Here is a 21,176-nt window from a genome sequence, read left to right as displayed (position 1 = left end):
TTCAATTTGGAAAAAAGGATCTTGTGGGGGACTGTGCTAAAGGCCTTACTGAAGTCCAGAAGTTTCAATCTTCTGAAGCTTAATTGCAATGCAGTATAGAAATAGTGAACTTTTGAGGGCATTCGCAGATAAATAAATAAAGAACGGGGAAGCAAGATTATTCAGTATCATTAGCAACTGAAAATATGTTTATTTTTGGAACTGACATGTATTTTGGTATCAGCTTCAATTTAGTTGATTTTATTTGGATTAGATGCAAAAGGCAGATGATATTTGGCCTGAAAACATTCTCTACATCTGAAAGATTCAGTATCTTTTCATTCTGCATTGCTTACATCTTGTCACAGAACATTATGTTATTTCATACCAGAGATGTGTTAGAGATGCTGTGTTATACAATGCCAAAATAGTTTGTAGTATCTAGTATTTTTGGGTCACAAGCCCATGGTGTCCAGGCAAGATCTCAGGGACTGATTTCCTAACACTCTAAATTGTAGAAGGACATCCATTGAACTGCAGCACTCCTCTTCATCAAAAGTAGGTCCGATAGAAAAACATAGAATATATTAGTGCTGTGCTTGCACAAATTAGATTCACCACATTTGATGTCACAAGACCAAGACACTTCTGTGTGATCATTTATTGATTCAACCAAGGCAAACTTGCATAACACACTGAAAAGTCCCATCACTCCTCTGCATCCTTGATACAGACCCATGTTAGTTATATCTGGTACATGTGGGGCTGTCTGTCTCACAGCTCCAGAGCAATAATGTGGATGAGGCTTGGCAATGACTCCTGCCCAGCTGGCAGTCACCTCCTGCATCCAGGGCAACCAGGCTGCTAGCTTCTGCTGCACAGTCCTGTAGCCTTGTGTTGGGGCCTGTCAGGGTCCTTTTCACCAGCTAGCTTTCCCAGCACTTTGTTTCTCTGAGGGCTGGATGACAGCACTCCTTGTGAGCACACATATGTTGTGCTTCAGCACCTGTCTGTAAGACACAGGGCTGTGAGCATGGAGAAAGCAAATTCATGTCATCTGGGGAAGAAGTTTTGGCTTTATCTGTGAATTGTCTTTTCTTCTCTCTCAAAATCCTGGAAAGCCTTTCCCTTCTCCCTTCTCCAGCTGTTCTGTTGGCCTGCATAACTTTGTTACGTACATCTCTGTAATACACACAATGTGTGAATAATCACACCTGGCATGCTGCAAGGTCTTCTCATTCCCAAAGCCCTGACCCACCCGATGTGCAGAGTGGAAGGCACTGGAGGTATCTGGGAGCATGCCTGTGATTTGTGTGCAGGTGCTGGAGGAATTGTAAACAATTTTCCTGACTTTATTATCAATGGCAGTGCACTCAGGTAAGAGGCAGCATAAGAACATAGAACACAAGGTGCTACAATCATTATGGTGCACCTGCTGAGGTGATATTTGTCCTGTCTTTACAAAATCTGTATACCTTATTACTTTTTTTTTTTTTTCCCTCAGCACAAAAAGTATTTTGTTTCTCTTGTAAGGCAGAAAAAAGTCCGGTGGGATGTAGCAATGTTATTTTGCTGCTTTTTCATCCTTTACCTAAAGGATCAATCCATACAGTTGCCTTGTACTCACCTTAATAAAAGAGTCGTGAGATGACAGCTGAATCTGGCTTCAAGAACTTTTTTGAAGGAAACATTGCTTCCAGCCTTCAGAAATCAGTAACTGTGAATTACAGAAATGCTCAATTTCTTTCGAAGAGGTGTGTGCTAATGAATGGCACGCATTCTTGCATGCTCTGTAGGACTCGATGGCTAACTTGATGCATCAAGTTTTCTTACTGCTCAACTAGGATTTTTTTCAGCTTTTATTTTTTATTTTCAGCTTTTTATTTATTATGTTCCAGGAGAGAAGAGCAAGAGCTCAAGGTTTGGTCTTCCTTTTGAAATTCCTTAGTAGTTTAGGTTTGTTATTCCGATCTCAATTAGCTGTAATACTATTATGTCTATACACAAAGACACAGTGCTAAAAGTAAACTGATCAAGAATGCAAGACCATCAGTCATATAATTTGTTGTCAGTTTTCTGACAGCTGTGACAGCTTTGTTCTTTTAGGACTTGTTTAACTCCGTGCCTACGCTCAATTGCAGTTTGTGATTCGGTAGCTTAGTGGCAAATCAGAGAAGAGGAACTGTTAATTTTTGCTCTTAATTCACAAGCAATGTTTTTTAAGTGTTGTATAATATCTCACATTTTCAACTTTTTAACTTTGTCCTACTTTCATTTAGCCAGGTTTTCTATCTCAAAAGCATGACCTTCTGAAGCTCCATCTTTTATATTACCTCTGTGGGAGCTACACAAAGTAAACTAATAATTTATTTTTGCTTATGGTAATCCAGCTTTTACATTCATTTCCTGTACCAGCTCTGCCTGGATTCTGAGCATTAAGCCACCTTTTCACCTGCAGATACTAGAGCAGCCTGAAGGGAAAGGTATTTCAAACATCTCACTGATCAGTATCAGATCTGCCTTTTAGCACTGTGGGATTTAAACATTTATATTGCGTTAATCCTTGTGGTTATGAACTCAATTGGAAATGCTGGCATCAATACCTCACCTCAGAATTACCAAAGGGAGAATTACTCAAAATTAAGATTTGATTTTGTTGTTGTTGTTTTTAATTTACTTCTGCTAGGCTCAAATCCTGCAGACACTTGTGCTAAGTGTGTAACACTTCTAGTGTAAGCATTTTAAAGCCTCGCTGTGAGTACTGAAACCACCCTATGTGACAGTGTTTGCAGAATAGGAATTTCAGCTTAGGGGTAGCTGGAAATATTCTGGCTGAATGCCTTTTGGCTGGGGGTTCTTACTGAAAAAATGTTAAAACAATCATTTTGAACATATTAATTCTCTAGAAGAAATAAGTCTGTTTAGATAATTTTGTTTTCTCTTACACATTACAGTTCTATTTACCTAGGCGTTGTTATTAAGAACATACTTTTGCTTCTTATCTCTAGCTTTCAGACTCTAAACCATGTTCAGCTTTCTTACTTCCTTTATGTATAAATTCAAGAGGAAGAATTGTTTCTATGAAACTATTTCTATTGTACTGTTACACATATATAATATTATATATATTGTTGTATGAATATTAAACAACTCTTCCTCTTGAATTTAATAAGCTATTCAGGGTTTCTTCTTGATGTTCTGATATCATTTATTATAAATGATAATTCAAAATAATCAAAATAAAAAGTAGCCTGTGAAGGTAAACAATTCAAATATTATTAGGAGCTAATGTTTATTTTCTCCATTCTTGAATGGACCTGCAAGTCAAACCAGACACTTTATTTCACAAACAAGCTTAAATTAAAACACAATTCTTTAAAAAATTGTGTGCTTTTCTTAATAATAACATCAAAATATCCAGGGATTTGATTAAGCACACAATGACAGAAAAATCTTAATTGCAATAAAACTTAGAAATTTATCAACTAAGATGAACAATTTCTTTGATGATGGATAAACTATAATGAGGTACAGTTTGTTAGGCAAAACGCTAGGACTCATCCTGTATGTGTTATTCCAAATCTGATATAATTAACATTCAGAACTGTGGATCACAGCTCTAAACAGAAAGTGTTTGGTTCTAAAATCATCTATAAGTCAAAATTACTCTAAAGACCATAAATGTTTATATCTGGTGTTATAGTTCATTTAAGTGGCTTTTGGGATACTTTTTCAATGATGCATACTAAGAGACAGCAAATAATAAAATTTAATATTTTGTCCCTCATAAAAATTAATAAACATCAGATATTGTAGCCACTGAAATAAAAGACTTCAGAAAGAATGGGTAAAAGTAATGATTTCTCCTTAATCAGAAAATGAATAGAAAATGTCCTTCAAAGAGTAGTCTTATTTCTAATACTCTCTAAGTTCTTCCTAAAGCCATTAGCAATGCAGATTATCAGGAATTATTTCTAATCTTCCTGGAGGATCTCACATCTTCTAGCCCTCTCATACTGTTCCTATTATGAGTGTAATTCAGCACTAGCAGTCTCAATGCTTCAGAACTGACTTCACCTGTGCTTATATTTCTGTAAGAACATCAATTATTAGTTCAAGATGATGCACCTGGCTCATTCAGGAGAAGCCTTAAATACAACCACTTTATCTGACTGTAAACTTTCGGCTGCATCTGGGTCTGCTTTGCTGAGTTAACGTATTGCTATGGTGAGTTCTTGACAGAGCACGCATGTTTTGTTATTAACCTGGAAGGCAACCAAGCATTGATAAAGTAACCAAGCATTAATGAAGTAATGTAGATTTCCTTATCTGGAAAGTAATTTTCTTTTTCTTGAAGGTTGGACCATGATTGGAATGCCATGTGATTTCATATCTGTAACAATCACCCAATTTCTCATTTTCTGTTTTTATTTATTTTTTTTTTTTTTTGCTTTTAGTCAGTGCTATTTGAATTCAGAAAATAAAAATACTAGTGCAGTCTCAACAGTTCTCTTTCTGCATCTTTGCAAGAGCCTCAAGTTCTGAAGAAAAGATATGAGCACAGATGGTAGAGTTTTTTGTTGCACTGAAAATGACTCAATTCATTCATTTAGCACATCTTTCTGGCTTTCATCAGACTAGGCTGCTGTTGTTTTGAAATCTGTGGTGAGCGGAGAAAACTTTGTGAAGGTAGTTTAAAAGAACATGGGATGTTTATATTGCTACTAATGAGTTGCCCACTGTCTTTAAGAGACACTGAGGCCTCCATCAAATGCAAAATCTCCCTAGTGCAGTCAGAAGTTAGCAAGGAAATGTAGAGGAAAATCTAACTTACCAGAGCAGTAAGTTGTTCTGGGATGCAAATTGTCATGGTAAGGAAGTCTGTAGTACATGAGAGCATACTAGATTAAAAGGAACTTTAGAACTGAGGAACGAGATGACTGGATGAGAGCCAAAAACAGGCAGCAGGGGAGCAGTAGGCAGTTCAGCTGGTCTCCAGGAGGAGAGCACCTGTAGTCATTATCTGTGACTTTTGACCTGACAAACTATGTTCACGTGGTTATGTTATACTGGGGGCAATATCAGAAGACTTTTTGTTCTTTTCAATGCCACGGTAATTAAAGGAATTAAAATAACTACTTTAGCATTCTATGTAGAACAAGCTTTTCCTTGTTGTTTTATCTACAAGCCAGTTATAATGAATAAGAGATGGGGCTTTCCTTTTAAGTTTTGAGTGTTACACTGGAATTTTAGGCCTAGTGAAGTTTTTGTTGTTTTGTACTTTCTCCACTGTTCTGCTCTGTCTGATATCAGAAATAGAGCCCATGGTGATGCAGTGTTCGTCCTACTGTAAAGTGACTGGTCCCTTGGTATTTCTTGAGTGTTTTCATAACCTAGTTCTTCTGCTTTGAAGTTGTCCCTTAAAACATGAGTGGAGATAATATTCAATCAAGAAAATGGTGCCGAAAAAGCTATCAGAAATCTGAAAAGAAACCATGCGGTAAAGGGCTTTATTCAGTGAAGTCTACATGAAGCGAAGAGCATTCAGTGAAAAGACAAAGATAAATCCTATTTGGAATAATGATAACTTGAAAAATTCAACATTTCCTGGCATCTGCGGCTTTAACCTTGAAAGAGATTTTGTAGGGAAACATGGAAGTGTTTCATCTTTAACATTTGCTCACCAACAGGAAAGTCTGGCAGAGGGGAGGGCCTATGTCAGCTCAATTCTTCTGAAAGCCCTGTGCCAGCAGGCTGGTTTTTCACTCCTCCAGAAGAAGGTAGGAGTATGCTGTTGGCAGGTGTATGGGAGGTACAAAAATAAAGCAGCTGGGCAGTCCCATTTCTTAAGTGGTGGTGGTTTTTTTTTTTTTTTTTAGCCCATCAACTGCACTGATGAAACAGCTTGGGACTTTGACATTTGTTTTTAATTACATAGATCAAAGGTGTGGATAAACAGGTGTGAGAAGTTGAATTCCTGCAGATTAGAGCGATGGCTTGTCAGCTGAGTTAACTGAGGACTTATAAGTTCCCAGACTGTAAGTTGAATTTTTTCATTTTAGTTTTCAGTGGACTTTAGTCCAGATTTGACTGATAGGAAACAAATTTAAATGAGGCATCTCAACCTTTTACTCATTAACTCTTCCTATTCACAGATTTGCTGATAGTTAAGGGAAGTAAAGGATTTTGTAATTGACAAAAATGGGTGGGGGGGGAGAGGGAAGTGCCAAGTTTGATGTATGGTTCAAAACCTTCTGGTCTTGCCGTGCTTGTCTTTGAAAACTATGCAGTGTCATATTTAACAACACCATTTTTTTTTTTTTTTTTTTAACAAAACCAGTTGTTGGAACAAGTCAGAAAACTACTTAATAATTACATCTTGTCCTTGCTTTACTCTTCATAGATAATCTGTCTTTGGAGTGGAGAAGATTTTGAGTAGATATTCCTTGCTGTTAAGTCATGCAGCCGTCTTGTTTTCTCTCTGTCAAACAGCCATTGATCAGCTGAGGAAAAGAGTTGTTTTTATAGTGCTTTTTGCTGAAGCATTGAAATGAACTCCATACCTTGGGCAGTGTATCTACAAGCTAGGGACAAATAAGAAAACAGAGCATAAATCAGAGGGGAAAGAAGAGGATGGAGAATAGTTTCTGGCTTACTTATGTGAGCAGAGACTTTCCTGTGATATGACTGGCCTCTGGTCTGTCTGCAGGTAAAACTCTGCAGTGAAACTAGATTTTGTGGTTCTAATTGGTGCACTTCCTTCGCCGTATGTTTGCAGGGTATGCTTGTTGCTGTTTTATTCACCTTTAAGTTAAATTGTGGTTACTGCTACGGTTGAGAGGAATAAATGTGGGCCAATAAGCTGCTAATAGCACGCATCTCCTGAAGGCATTGCTCACAGTCCATGTGGGTGAAAAATCTCGTCTTTTGCTATTTAAGTACATTTGGGGCATTCTTCCATGTATAGTAGTTTGTGGGGTTTTTTTTTCCTTCTTTTTCTGTTTTCCAGGAGTATATTTAAAGGTGGTGGTGCAGGGATCACTAAGAATGAAGTTATGCTTATTAATCCTGAAAGCAAAGAGGGGAAGAGTCTTACGTAATCTTCCACTTGAGCATTGTGATGGTCTTTTAAGATATTCTCTTTAAGATCAGGTGCTAGCTTATGGGTTTCAACAGGATGCTTTCTGCAGCACATATGCAAGTAGTTTGTGTATTCTTATGCTGCTCCACAAATAATTCCTATCCTCCAATGAAATCAGCCATTGGATTATACAGGATGCTCTGGATGCCCTGGAAAGTCATCACTTGGTCATGTGGCTGAAGAACTGTACAGCTGCTGTATTCATCCCTCAAAAAGACGATTTCCAGAATTCTCATAAGCATCTAGTTGCTGAGGCTACGTTTTCTCCCCATCTCATAAATGAGGCATAAATGGTTCTCTTGACAAACAGGATGGAATTAAAATCACCAAACAACTGTAATAGGAACAGTATAAACATTTTAGACAGAGCTCCTGGGCTCTGCTCTCCACACTGCTGAAGTGCTAATAAAAGCAAATAGTTCAACTTCCTTTGTCAGCTGTGACACAAACACAATACTGTCTCAAAGGAGCAATTTATGAGGCTAGATTTTTGAAGTAGTTTGGGGGTACTGTGTTTCCATGTGTTATACAAGTCTGGTGTTAAGTATATGCTTGAAAATGTCTTCTGTTCATCAAGGTGACATCTTCATTTTTTTACCAATGCAACATTTCAATATTTCTGTTATTCAAATGCATGGAATGCAGTGAGTTAGAACAATTCCCATTGTGTGCATCCCTCTTCAGTGTCTTCAAATACAGGGCTCCCTCAGCAGAAATGGCCTTAAGTGGGATTCTTTGAGTCCTGAAGCAAAGCTGTCTTTGGCACTGAGAGATCAGTGCCATGAAAGAAACTATTAGAAAAACTGCAGCTGTGATAGGACGAAAATTTACTGAGCTGTATAAAAGCACTAAAGCACGAAGGGTGAATGTCTGATTTTCTGAACAGGATACAAGTTGAGCAAAGCTTTGATTTGTTTGTCTGCTTATTTAGTTGCTAAAAGGGATAAAAACAACAAATTTATTAAAAATTAGTGAGTTACTGTGAGGCTTGAAGTATGTTACTGGCCCAACTAGCTTTTGAGTACAGGTCTGTGTGGGAACTGTTGAATCAGGGCCTGAACCACTGATTGAACACCTGGGGAAAGGACCTGGTCAGCCCTGGAAGCACAGGTGAAGATAATTCAGTTGTGTGACTGGAAGGGGGGGAGCCTGGCTGCACCTCTTTTTGGCTTCATTTAAGAGTTGAGTGCTACTGGGGAAGGCTTTCTCTCTGGAGATTGCTCCTTGGTGAAGCTTTCCCCTGTGAACCTGGAATCTTCTGGTATGAGTGAGCAATCTTCCCTTCCTTTAAAGCACCTTTTTATTGTATTGGTTCTTCTGTCATCGCACCTTCGTTGCAATGCCTTTTCCACCGCATTGATCTATCCAATTGCAACAAGATCAAAATGAAAATTTTTTGTGATCTCAAGGTAATAAATAGATAACCCAGGAAATACCGAAGTTTTTATTATGCTTGTAACAAAAAGGCTGTTACAAGTGAGCTTGGATCTTCAACTGTTACTTCAAAGCAAAAATGGTTTGCAGCTCGGAGTCCATCTGAAATTGTTGATCCTGCTGTAATTTTTCACTGCCTTTCATTTTATGCAGATTACTTTCATTACCTGTTTCCCCTCTCAGCTGTTGTATGTGTTGATTGATGTGGATATACCTAGCAAGATGGTACAGATGGATGTGTTCTTAGCTGTCACACAGAATTAGTGATTTCTATTTTATATATGTCCTTACACAGTGCTTACTCCAGTAGCTGAGTGCACTGATCAGTGTATCTCCTATCTGTCATGTGCCTGTTTTTCTCCTAATCTTTTCTGCTGGGGGAGAAGAAGGTATGCCGAGTACTGTTTTGCTTTGGGATTGCAGGAAATAGGCTTTGAAGGGACCTCCTGGGTCATCATGTCTCATCTCTGGCTGCTGCAGACATCTACGTTATATAATGCTCTTGTGAGCTTACCCACCTCCATTCTAAAATAAGATTTCTTTTCTTGTACTGCTTTTGGAAAGCTGCTTCACTACTTCATATAAGGGTTAGAAAGTTTTCATTTTCAGCCTCAAATTTTGTTTTTTTTTTTTCTTTGCTTATTTGATCTGTTAATGTTGTTCTTGATTTTAATTAGCTTTTATACCTGCTAGGCTCTTAATTGCTTTTATTGAATTTATAGGCAACAATCCAACTTTCTCTTAGCTTAGTTTTGGTGGGCTTTTTTACTTCTAAAACAGGTGTGGCTGCAGGTTTGAAGTAATTTTAATTCCATCTATATTAAATCTGGGAAAAAGCATTGCAAGGAGATTTCTTTTTTAATAATTTACTTCAGTTACAGCAGATTGTGTTGATTGTAATATATGAAAAATTCCCTTCCTAACCGTATATTTAGGATGATATTAATTCAGGTGGAAAGCATACTATATTTATTTTTAATGTGCAATTCCAAAACATCTAAGACAACTCACTCCAGGGGCTCCTTTGAGGTAAGATGTTAGTTCAGGATGAATCCTATTGATTTTCAGTGAGTCTACGTGTTGCATAAGGTTCCATGTGAAGCTGGAAAATATATTCCAATTTCTTTCTGAACCATGGAGTGCTTGCTTATGGCAAGTCAGCAACAAGGCTGTCCTGCTGCAGATTGTGACCTAAGATGGGTATTAAAAGTGCTGTGGTTCAAATTGTCCAGCCTCAGGTCCAGGAGAAAATCCCTCAGTGACGGTGAGCTATGTATTACACTTAAATGCAAATTTACAGCTTCTCCTCTGAGCTTCTGCAGCAGCAAACCGTACATGAAGCATTAACACAAGTGTGAGATCATGGGGTGGGGCCTGGCAGTATGGGGCTGCTTGATACATTCCCACTGGGCACGGCTCTTCCAGTCCTTTCCGCACACTCACGCAGAGCCAGGGCCTTGCTCCTGTTCTAGAGTACGTCTGGTTGACAGGCAGCAGAGCAGACTGATTTGCTTGCTGTATCTGTCATTGAGTAACAGATTGGAAAAGAGGCCATATTGCTGTGCTGCAAATTTGTAAGAAACTAGGACAGTTAAGTGCAAAAGGCTGTGGAACTTGAGGGGTTTTTGACATCAAGTGTGGAAGGTTTGGCTCTACGTCATGAGTATGACTACATGAAACTGCAGTTTGTCTTGTTTGCTGCAAGTGATGAAGATATCTGGAAAAATGCACTTATTTTCTTGATTTTTAAAAGAATGCCTGAACAGTTTCTTGCTGATTTTTTTTTTTTTTTTTATTTTTTTTTTTTTTTCCTGGTTGCTGTGCCTTTTGAGTTGTTGTTTTTTTTTTTTTTTTTTTTTTTGTTTAAGGAATTTAGGCTGGTTTAGGAGTTTTCCTCATTCCAATTTGCCATTTGAAAATGTCTCTACAAAGAGGAGAGTTGCATCTCTTCAGCTACCCCAGGTTTGAAAAGGGCTGTGTCTAGAAATACTCTACATACCTGATGTTACTCTCTCAAGAAATTTAGTAAATGTACTATGGATCTGGATAGCATAAAATTTATGCTTCTCTTTTTTTGTATAATTTCTTGTTACTCTTAATAGACAATTTATTGTAATCCATCTGTTCCTCTTGCTTGATTGATAGGCATCACAAATCTTGTGCTCGTGGCATATATAAAATATTCAAAGAAAATCTAAGATTGCACTCAGCTGAAGGCAATTTGAGTTTTACAGAGCTGCTATAGAGCTTCCAAAATGTATGAATACAAAACAAAATTTAGAATCAGATTTGATATTGTCTGAACCATAAAGTTCAAATATTTCTCTATTAGGAAGAGAAATTTTGGAAGGTCTTGCAGATAAAGTCTATTCCAAGAGAAACATCAGACCTAAATTTTGACTCTCCTTAACACTGCTTGGTCAGGTTATTGCACGTGGCTTTTAAAATTCTATCAGACTAGGACATTTTAAGTTAACATTAATCTTTCATTCACTTTTGTGCATCAAAAGAGGGGTGATCAGTATAGAGAGGGAGATGATTGTCCCTTTCTACTCTGCCTTTGTGAGGCCCCATCTGAAGTCCTGTGTCCAAGCCTGGGACCCTCAGTACGGGAAGTATGTGGAGCTGTTGGAGCAGGTCCAGAGGAGAGCCATAGAAATTAACAAAGGGCTGGAGCACCTCTCCTAAGAAGAAAAGTGGAGTGTGTTGGACTGCTTTAGTTTTGGGAAGAGAAGGCTTCATTAAGACCTCACTGTGGCCTTCCAGTACCTGTAGGGAGCTTACCAAGAGAGGCACTGACTTTTTACACAGTCTGAAAGTGATAGGGCAAGGGGGAGTGATCTGAAACTAAAAGAAAGGAGATTTAGGTTAGATGTTATGAAGAAATTCTTTCGTCAGAAGGTGATGAAGCGTAGGAACAGACAACCCAGAGAGGCTGTGGATGCCCCAAACCTGGAGTTATTCATGGCCAGGCTGGATGGGGCCCTGGGCAGCCTGATCTGGTGGGTGGCAGCCCTGCACGTGGCAAGGGGTTGGAACGGGACGATCCCTAAAGTCCCCTCCAATCTAAACCGTTCTGTGAGATGATGATCCGTTCCGTAATTTTACTAACAGGGACAGTGTGGGTTACAGAACAGCTTAGAATGAAATCTTCTTTTTCTCTAACTGTCTTTCTAGAATAGAACAACTGTGATAATTACCGAAGAACTGTTAATAAAACTTGGAACTAATAAAACTACTGTCTGAGCTGTCTTTGCCCCTCTTTCTACTTCTCTACCTTGTTTGCCTTTGATACTCACTGGTAAATCATTGTAAGGAAAAAAATCTGCAGCCCCCAGGTCAGTTAGGATCTAGAAATACAGTTATTTTATTGCTCCACTGAATATGATTACTTTGAGACTCTTTCGTTCTTTCTGCAGATACTAGCTAAGTTCTGAGGAAAACTATTCCTTTCTCGCCATACTACCCTCTCTTTCTTAATTGGTCAAATGCATTATATAATGTCAACTGGTTTTTTTTTTTTTTTTTTTTTTTCCTTTTAAAACAGGAAATTATGGGGAAAGCGGAATGGAGGCCTTCAAAGAGCTGGCTGCCCAAGAGGGTCTCTGCATTGCTCATTCTGACAAGATCTATAGCAATGCTGGGGAGAAGAGCTTTGATCGCCTGCTCCGCAAGCTGCGAGAAAGATTACCCAAGGCTAGAGTGGTGGTTTGCTTCTGTGAGGGCATGACGGTGAGGGGGATCCTCATTGCCATGAGACGTCTGGGAGTGCTTGGGGAGTTCCTGCTAATTGGAAGGTAAGGCTGTAAGTGGATTTCATTGCATCCCTTCTTCCAATCCTGAAAGCAGTCCTTTCGCTTCAGAACGGTGTGATTCAGGCTACCCATCATTTCAGTATTCACTTTTCTAATGAATGAAAAGAAGTGAGAAGATGGTAGAGAAAATAAGAAGTTATGTGACAATTTAATTGGTAGTGTTATCTTTTGCTGAAGTTAGTGTTAATTATTGCCTGTTTTTTTTACCGATATGACATCAGTGTTTTTGTGTTTTTATGTACTCTAGAGGAGTATTTCATACACATATTTTTAGAGAAAAAAAATAGAATGAAGAATCTTGATTTCAGAATGTGATCTGGAAGTGTGGCACATGACACTACTAAGGAGAGATTGAATGTTCCCTGATAATTTGAAACTGTAAATTATCAAATGGTTTAGATTGCTTGAACTGTTGTCAGTCTTGTGATTCTTGATTTTACACTTTATTCTTATCTTTGCTATTGAGAGCTAGGACATTATTGCACAGAATTTTAAGCATCAAACTTGCAGCCAGCCAAGTCAGTATATATGTGTGCACTTATGTTACTGGAATAAACAGTGCTACTATGTATTGAAAAGATAGACTTATTTCATCTAGAATTTTAGATTTTTTTTTTAGATGTTCACTGAACTAAGGATGTGATCTATCCTCATTCCTTTTTGATGGTTCTTATTTTGAGGCTTCTTATATTTAACCTTGATTTTTAGTGTGTTTATGTTTGGTTTTCCATTTCAATGAATCTTGTTCTGATGATGAAGGATGACATTTTCTATCTTGCCTGTTAGATTGATAATGGCTGTTTTATTCTCCCTATTCTGTTTCTCTCTAATCTATTGTTTAAACATAATTCCTTTAAGGCCTTGGAGAGTCATCTCCTTACCTACTTTGCTTTTGTTTTCTTTTTATTCTGTGTTTGTTCTTATCTATAAAACTTTTTGTTCCTTTCTCTCCCTATAGCTTTTCTGTCAGGGCTGTGTCTGGAATGCTCACTTTAGCTCTGTGATGCAATATTAGTATTTTCCTGTCTGCATCCCTCAAAGCCCGCAGTTTGTACAACTTACTTTGCCTAAGTAATCTTCCTATGACAATCAATGATTCTCTTTCCATCACTACTTTTTTTTGTTGGTAATATTTGATGACAATTAACTTGGAGCAGAGGCTGCATTTCTTTCTAGAAGTATGTGTAGACAAGATATGGCACATTTGGAAGCCATTGATATTAAAATGAAACAAAGTACTGAAAATCATGCTCTATTTTAGAACTGTGCATATACCTTTCATCTGTCACATTCACTATACATCATTTGAAACAAATAATACATCATTTCATTCTTCGTATGTTGGGTTCTTTTTTTCCAGTGAATTGAAAAAGTCATCTATAATAAAATTAGTTTGGATCACAGCATCTCTGGTCATTTTGTAAATATCCTGGTAGCTTTAGGCAGTATATTGCATTAATGTATTACTGCTTTGTAGTAGTGTCTTATTACTCACCTGATTTCAGTACTTCCTCTGATAACTGGCCATGCAAAGAGCTAAAGGAAATGAGTCTTGTACAGAAAGCACCAAAACATCTGTAGTATAAATCTTAGTTTCTTATTAGGCTATTTATTTGATTCTCTTATCCATGGATAATATGTAAAACACTTTATCTTCAAAGTTTGACTTTAAGCCTTTACACCATATATTATGATACTGTTTTGATTGCTCAGAGTTTGCCCAACAGCATTATTCTGAACTTGTCAGGATCTCTCAACTATAAAATGTTAATGACTGAATTTCTTTGGAAATCACAGTGCATTTTTCAGGCAGGTTTCCATGCATTCTTATTTTATGCTGGTGATTGAGTATGAGTGAACCATTTTTGGGGATGGGTGGGGTGATCTGGTTATAAAACATTGACTGTTGCTGTAGACTGGGTTGTGCCCAATAGCTGGCTGAATTAAAAAAATATTATAGGACTTGCACATGTTTTAAAGTGCATGTAGAACTAAAAGGAAAAAAAAAATTATTTGAATTGTCTTAAGTGATTTTAAAAAATGGCAAATCTAGCAAACTTATTCACAAGTTGCAGTGAAACTGCAATGCTATGAATTTGGTCATCTGTATACAAACAGGAGCTGAAGCATGCATTAACATTGCTCTGACATGCTGTTCAGTCACTTTTATTTAAGTTTCTAACTAAGCAAAAAAGCCCAAAAGCCTTTAAAGAGCATTCTTCTTATTGACGGAAGTGGGACTGAATGTGAAATTAAGATTTTTTTTGCAATAGTGGGCCTAAACAAAGCCTTTAATTTACTCACAGGTTTATTATCAGCTGTGCTGTATCAACTCCACAGTTTTCTCTGACTCACTGGAAAGAAGAAGCCTTTGCAAAAAGGACACCTGGCTAAATAGTGTTTTCCTGTGAATTCTTCAATATTGCTATAGATCAAAGCAGACCAGCACTAGCCTAGCTCAACTAAATATAACATAAAGGAGAGCTGTGAGAAAAATCTGACTTCAGTTTAATTTGGGAATCATACAATGGGAATTATCGAGGATTGCACTGAGCCAAGACTAGATTGCTACACTGTGGAGACTTCTCCAGAATGAGCTGTTCATTCTCAGGCATGGAGTCAGGATCCTATTTGTGCCATACATAAGCAAGTGTTCCCAAACTCAGATTGAAGATCTGACAAGAAATTTAATCTACTTTGCTACTGGAAGTAAGAATCTGTAATGTTAGTGAGAAGATCAATTCCTGTTTCTGGAGGAAGCTAGTGTGGGATAGGACAGGTGAAAAGGTTATAATCTTGCCTCAGGGAAAGTAGCAAAGGATTCTGAAATTGATACAGTGTCCAAATGTAGTGGAGATTCCAGTAAGAAAAAAACAAAATATAAAATTAAGGATCATGAAGCTTTAAAAGCAACAAAACACTGATCATCTAAATAAAAGCAATTAAAAACTAAACTAATAATCTAATGGAAAAAGAGAAAATCAGAATGGCTTTGTTTAAAACCAGTGATTGTAATAGTATTAGAGTAACCAAGGGCAAAAAGTGTACTAAGAGAATAAGGCGCACTCTTAAGGAAATTCAGGCGATAGCTCTTTTAACAATGATTAGTTTTGTAAAGTGACTATGTAGAAAGATGTTTAGCATCATGCTTCTAATTATGTTAACACAGGCTACTAGGTTTTATACTACTTAATAAGCATAAATTAGGTTTTGTGAGAATCTTGCAAGATGGATCGAACTTCTGTATGGCTTCTGAAATGATGTGTCAAGGCATGCAACTTACTTGTCGGCATTTGTGAGGGTTGTGCAAAGCAAATGAAAGATTCAGACAAATCCCTGAAGATTAAGAGGTTACTCTGAGATCAGTAGAGAATTGTCATGATATATAAACTTTTGGATATGAGAACTCACTTCTGTGGTTTGAAAATTTCTTAAATTCCTACACGAAATAGTTTGTAAATATGAGGATCATATATTTACAGAATATTTACAGAATTTACAGAGAGAACAGATACACTAATGTATGTTCTACTTTTCAGTGTAACATCTGGTAGTGGAATAAGTACTGTTTCACTTCTATAGGCTTTCTAATGTGTTATGGTCTTCATTAGTATTGCTCTGTAGACTGTTGCCTAACCATGAATTCTATGTTTTGGTAGAGTGGTGGAAAATTTGGATGCTAGACAGAGAAGATGCAACTGGTGTCACTGCTGTCAACCTAGTATGTTTTCAGAGGGACAAATCAACTTTTTTTCCTACCTAATAAAGCTCTTTTAGCACAGAGTGATGAAGGTTTCAAGGTGCATAGTGTGCAGATATTTTGTTTGACTACCCTCCAATATTAATAATGGTGTTTTTGACATTAAACTTCACACTTTCTGAAATATTTGAAATATTCATGTTTAGCAGGGAAAAATAAGTTTTATGGTCACATGGCACTAGTGACTAAGGAAAATCTATCTTAGGATGTATAAGTGGAGATAAATGGTAAATAAATTTGGTTTCTGTATTTCATAAAAGACAGAGACAACTAGGAAAAATATTTTTTTTCTGGTTTCTTGGGCAAGCATATGCATCCTCTGAAAAAATGTAATCTATCAGCTCACCTGAGGCAAGCAATGAATCAGCCATGGGAGCACAGGTGAAGACAATTCACCTGTGCTGCTGGAATGGGTGGAGTCTGGCTCCACCTCTCCTAGACCCATTTAAGAGCTGACTACCAGTAGGGAAGGATCTCTTTCTGGAGATCTCTCCTTTTGGAGTTTTCTAGTGAGCCCAGGACAAGGGTAAGCCCTCTATCTGTTCTTTTTGGTGTAATAACCTGTTTAGACAAACTCTCTTGTATATTTTGTAATTATTACATTTGTATATTCATTGATTATACAATCAGATATCACTTATGGACATACTGTATGTAGCACAAATGCTAAGTCATGGCTTGAAGCAGTGATTGAGCACCTGGTGGGAGGGCAGGGTCAACCCAGGGGATCTCAAGTACATACAGTGCACCTGAGTGACCGGAAGGCGTGGAGCCATGATCCACCCCCTCCCAGACTGTATTTAAGGATTGGCAGTCGAGATGAGGGCATCTTGCTGGGGATCCCTGCCTACTTGAGGCCTTCCATGGTTAAGCAGATTATTTTATTGATTTCTGTTCCCATGGCTGCCACATTTGAGCGTATCTTCACTTGCTACAGTCTAGGACTTTGCAACAATGCTATCATTGCTACATTGTTGGAACTAGTGGGGATGGAGCCTTTATGGTGCCATACTCTACATTTTTGGCTAAAACTGTTTTGATAACACAACACAAATGTTTTGGATGTTGCTGAACAGTGCTTACGCAGTATCAAAGATTTCTCCCTCCCAAACTGATCAAAGGGATGTTTTATTTCATGTGATGTGTTCAGTGATAAAAGTGCAGCAAAAAGATAATGGGGGGGGGGAAGAACATGGTTATGGTGCTAGTTTTCTGAAGGAATTATTACATGTGCTGAGAGATCCTGCTTTTCAGGAAGTGGCTGGAGGTCTCCCTGTCTATGGGGAGAAATTAATTCCTCTTTTTGCTTTGCTTATACGTGCAGTTTATACTTTCCCTCTTAAACTCATTATTTTTATTCACAAGTTTCTCTCCTCTCATTTTCTCTCTGTCTTGTTGGCAAAGTGATTTAGAATTGCTGAATATTTGTCTATTGGTCTGGGTCATTTTTTTATGCCAAAGGTGTGGCCTGAGAAAACAGCAGTTTGGATGTGAGTACACTGTAGCTATCGTTTATGGCCATACTTCTCTTCTGGTCACAGAGCTTGCTTGATTTACTGTGTATTAGATGTAGGGCTTGTCAACAGCTGCTTTTGGATCTTTTCTGTGCTGCTTATCATTCTATTTCATTGTGCCTGTGAGCATTTCGATAAAAACAATGGCCATGTACTTGGGTTGGCGTATGTCCCTGGCAGATGATATTCCTTTGCTGGCTGAGGTATAATGTGGAGAGAATGAGGGATTACACCTTCCTCTTTGCCTCTGGCAGTGGCATCTTAGCTTTGTTGCATGAGCTCACAAGGTTTTTGTGCATCCTTATGCAAGCTCTTTGGCTTCGTTATCTGACTTCTGTTGGCTTTTTCTTGAGTGTATGAAATCTGATTTCATTGACCTGATTTTAAAGTAAACAACTTGTTGGTGAGTCAGAAGAGAAATGTGCCCTGAGGCAGTCAATACCTGGATGTCAAGGTAGGTAGATTTGAGCAAGTGCCTGGGGCAGTCACTACCACTGATAGGATGCAGCTGTATGTCTGAGCAGACATGTAATCCCATTGAATTGGGGCACTGTTGTCACAAGGATGCCTTGGATAGCCCACTGAGACATAGTAATTCAAAGCACTTAGTTAGGGCTTGATTTGTTCTTGTTGAGTCATCTTTCAGCTCCATCACAGGAACAGAGAAGAAGGGCTCCAACATCTGAGGGTGCCACTGTTAAGATATAGACCCAAACCCTACCTACATCAATTGCTCCAGTAGTCAATAGGAAAACTGGAAGCAGAGATTAATAGGTCCATACTATCCATCAGGGAAGGAAAAGGAGGGAGTGTATAATTAGGAAGCTTGTCCTTTAGCAAGAAAGTGAGAAGAGAAAATGACAGAAGCCATCTAACAGTGAGAAATCACCTGGTCCCTAACCCTGAATTAACTTTAAGGTACATGGAAACATTACTTTTGCCACGCAGATGAATGACTTTCAGCTTGGTTGCACTGATGCTAAGACACTGGGGATGACCATCAGGAATTAAGAAAATAGTTAGGAAAGCTGGTATCCCTCACTATGGGACAGGGAATTAAAAAATAAATTAGTTAAGAGACAATAATCAACAGTTTTGGAAGTGGATCTTAGGGAGTGATGAAAAGATATCCCCTCAGAGATAGCTGTGTAAATTATTGATGGAAATAGACAATCACCAAGTAACGTGTTTTAGCTGCTATCTTTGTTTCCCACTATCCAGATCTATTTAAACTGGCAATAAATTGAATTGATTTGCTATGTTTATTATGTTTTTCCTGTGATGATAACCGTTAAGCAGCCTCCCTGAATTTATCTCATACCAGGAGATTATTTTATCCTATTTTCTACCCCGAAAAGGAGAGAGAGAGTTGGCAAGTGGCTGCAGGTGAGTATTTAACTGCTGGCCAAGGCTAAACCACCACAGTCTACCTGGCGCTGTACTGCCAAAAGTGTGATGATGGATAGCTCTCTATTTCACTCAGTTCTGAAATAACAAATATTACAAAATATCACCAGTATCACTTTTGTTATCTGGCTAAGAAGGCTGTTCCTTCCTTCCAGGAGAATCTCTGGTGCAAGTGACTTAGACATTACTTACAGAGTGGTTGCGATTATATTGTTCTGGATCAGGAAGTTTTTCACAGTGATGACCACCATCTAAGCATGTTAACACTGTTAAAAGTTAGGGTAGCTAGAAGTATGCTGTATTCCAAGGCAGTATCCTTTTTTTTTTTTTTTTTTTTTTTTTTTTTTTTTTTTTTTATGACAAGGGCTGCCCGAAGTTCATGAAAAATGAACTTAGAATATCTACTCCTCCCAAAAGATTTGAGGAGTTTTGCGGGGGCAAAAAATATAACTAGCGTTTTTTAAGGAGGTGATTGGAGAGAAGTAATGTCCAACAGTATGCTGGCAATGGGAAAAAAAAACTGTCTTGTGCTAGTCTAGCTTGTCTAGGGATAGATCTGGACCTTATAAGTCTGGCAAAAATAGTAGATACAATAGTGTTGCTCGTGCTGGTGTTTTTGGCAACTTGCCGTGAGCTGAGATATGATGTTCAGAAAACTGGTAGTAGTCCAGCATAGCAAAACAAATATAATGGAATCCAAACCACTGGATTGCAATGTGCTCATTTTATTTGGACTGCAGTCTGAGTCAGAAAACTACTAGTGGTTAGAAAGCCTAAAGCAAATAAAACTAGACAAGCGGGATGCCGGCAAATAGGAAGACAGTCATTTAAGCAACAACAGGTTTGCTTTTCACACCGTTTACTGTAGGTAGAGGACTAAGTCATCTGTCAGGTGCCTCTAAGGTCAAAGATATTCAGAATAATTTTTACTAATGAAACTGTTCTTACTGTTGATGCTCTAGTTAGTGTGAGACTGTATTTAATAAGTCGTGTAGATTGTGTGGATTAAAGTTCAGGCAACTTCCTTAAAACACAGAAATCACTCATTTTTAATCATCAAATACTTTCAAACTGCAACTGATGTTGACAGATAAGGAAAAATATTGTCAGTTAAGCGAGTGCCAGACAGCAGTGTCAGCCCATTTCCTAAGCATTATCAAGATTGGCAATAGGGTCCATTCCTAATTTTGAAGTCTAGAACTTCAGCACATGTCAGTCACTCCGAGTTTTATTCCTTATTGCATCATGATTCAGTTAGCAACTGCAGACTAGCACCTGCTAACTGCGAATATCTTTTACAGTCAATGTGGATGAAAATGTTCCATGATACAGGAAGAATATGGACAACCATTTTGTTTATCCTCTAATCTAAAATAACATCAGTCTATTTTAAAATAATCAAATTGCATGTTAAGCTTCAGTAAAAGTAGAACTATATTGCAACAGAACCACATTTGATTTGAGTTTCCCTGTAGCTTGCATTTAAAGTTCATTAGTAGTCATTTTATGGTTGCTGCTTGGTGATAATGATGATGAATTAAGTATAAGACTATGGTTTACTTAGCAGTCAGCTATCTTGAAGGGTGGCCCAAAATGTGAGACTTAATACTGATGATAGTAAAACTCATGGGGGGAAAAAAAAATCTTGTTTCCATACTTACGGTAAAAACTTAAACTATTCTTTAATAGTTCATGCTTTTTGCTTAGCAAAGGAAAGATAAGTCCTGAATCATTGGTTCCAAGTTGTTTTTGGATGGATTCTGAAGAGAATTACCTATACTAGTGACGTCCAACAAAATGCAAAGGCAGATATTTACCTTTAAATTTTCAGCGAAGTCTTCCAGTGCTGAGAAAGTGCAACACTTCCATGTTTGCATTTTGCATGTGAATTAATATGGACATTAGAAACACTGAGTTAATACACTGTACAATTTGATGTTGCTGGTTTATTTGTTGAAGTATGTTTTACCAGACACATATAGGAATCAGTAGCTGGATTGTTGCTGCTCACCTGGAAGAATATTTTGTACTTCTGTGGGAGTGAGTGATACAGAATAATGTTACATCAAAGATCTTTGCATAATTTGCTAGAGGCCAGATGTTTTTCAAGTGTGTCTCGGTAAATC

The 21,176-nt window shown here is 37.9% G+C and overlaps 1 protein-coding gene across 3 annotated transcripts in view; it reads left to right on the top strand.

Moving 5' to 3' along the window:
* GRM1 (glutamate metabotropic receptor 1) overlaps window positions 1-21,176 on the top strand; it is a 174,662-nt gene that overhangs the window by 22,168 nt on the left and 131,318 nt on the right. For all 3 annotated transcript variants that reach the window (XM_042820232.1, XM_042820250.1, XM_042820240.1), the window contains exon 2: window positions 12,102-12,351. In XM_042820232.1, the coding sequence (XP_042676166.1) occupies window positions 12,102-12,351 (250 nt within the window). The remainder of the gene's footprint in view (window positions 1-12,101; window positions 12,352-21,176) is intronic.

This window comes from Centrocercus urophasianus, unplaced genomic scaffold, assembly GCF_019232065.1.
Source record: "Centrocercus urophasianus isolate 14NV4802_14NV808 unplaced genomic scaffold, USGS_Curo_1.0 seq_10, whole genome shotgun sequence".
NCBI lineage: Eukaryota > Metazoa > Chordata > Aves > Galliformes > Phasianidae > Centrocercus > Centrocercus urophasianus.
Note: the sequence above shows the minus strand (reverse complement) of the source record. Positions and strands in the feature narration are given on the sequence as shown.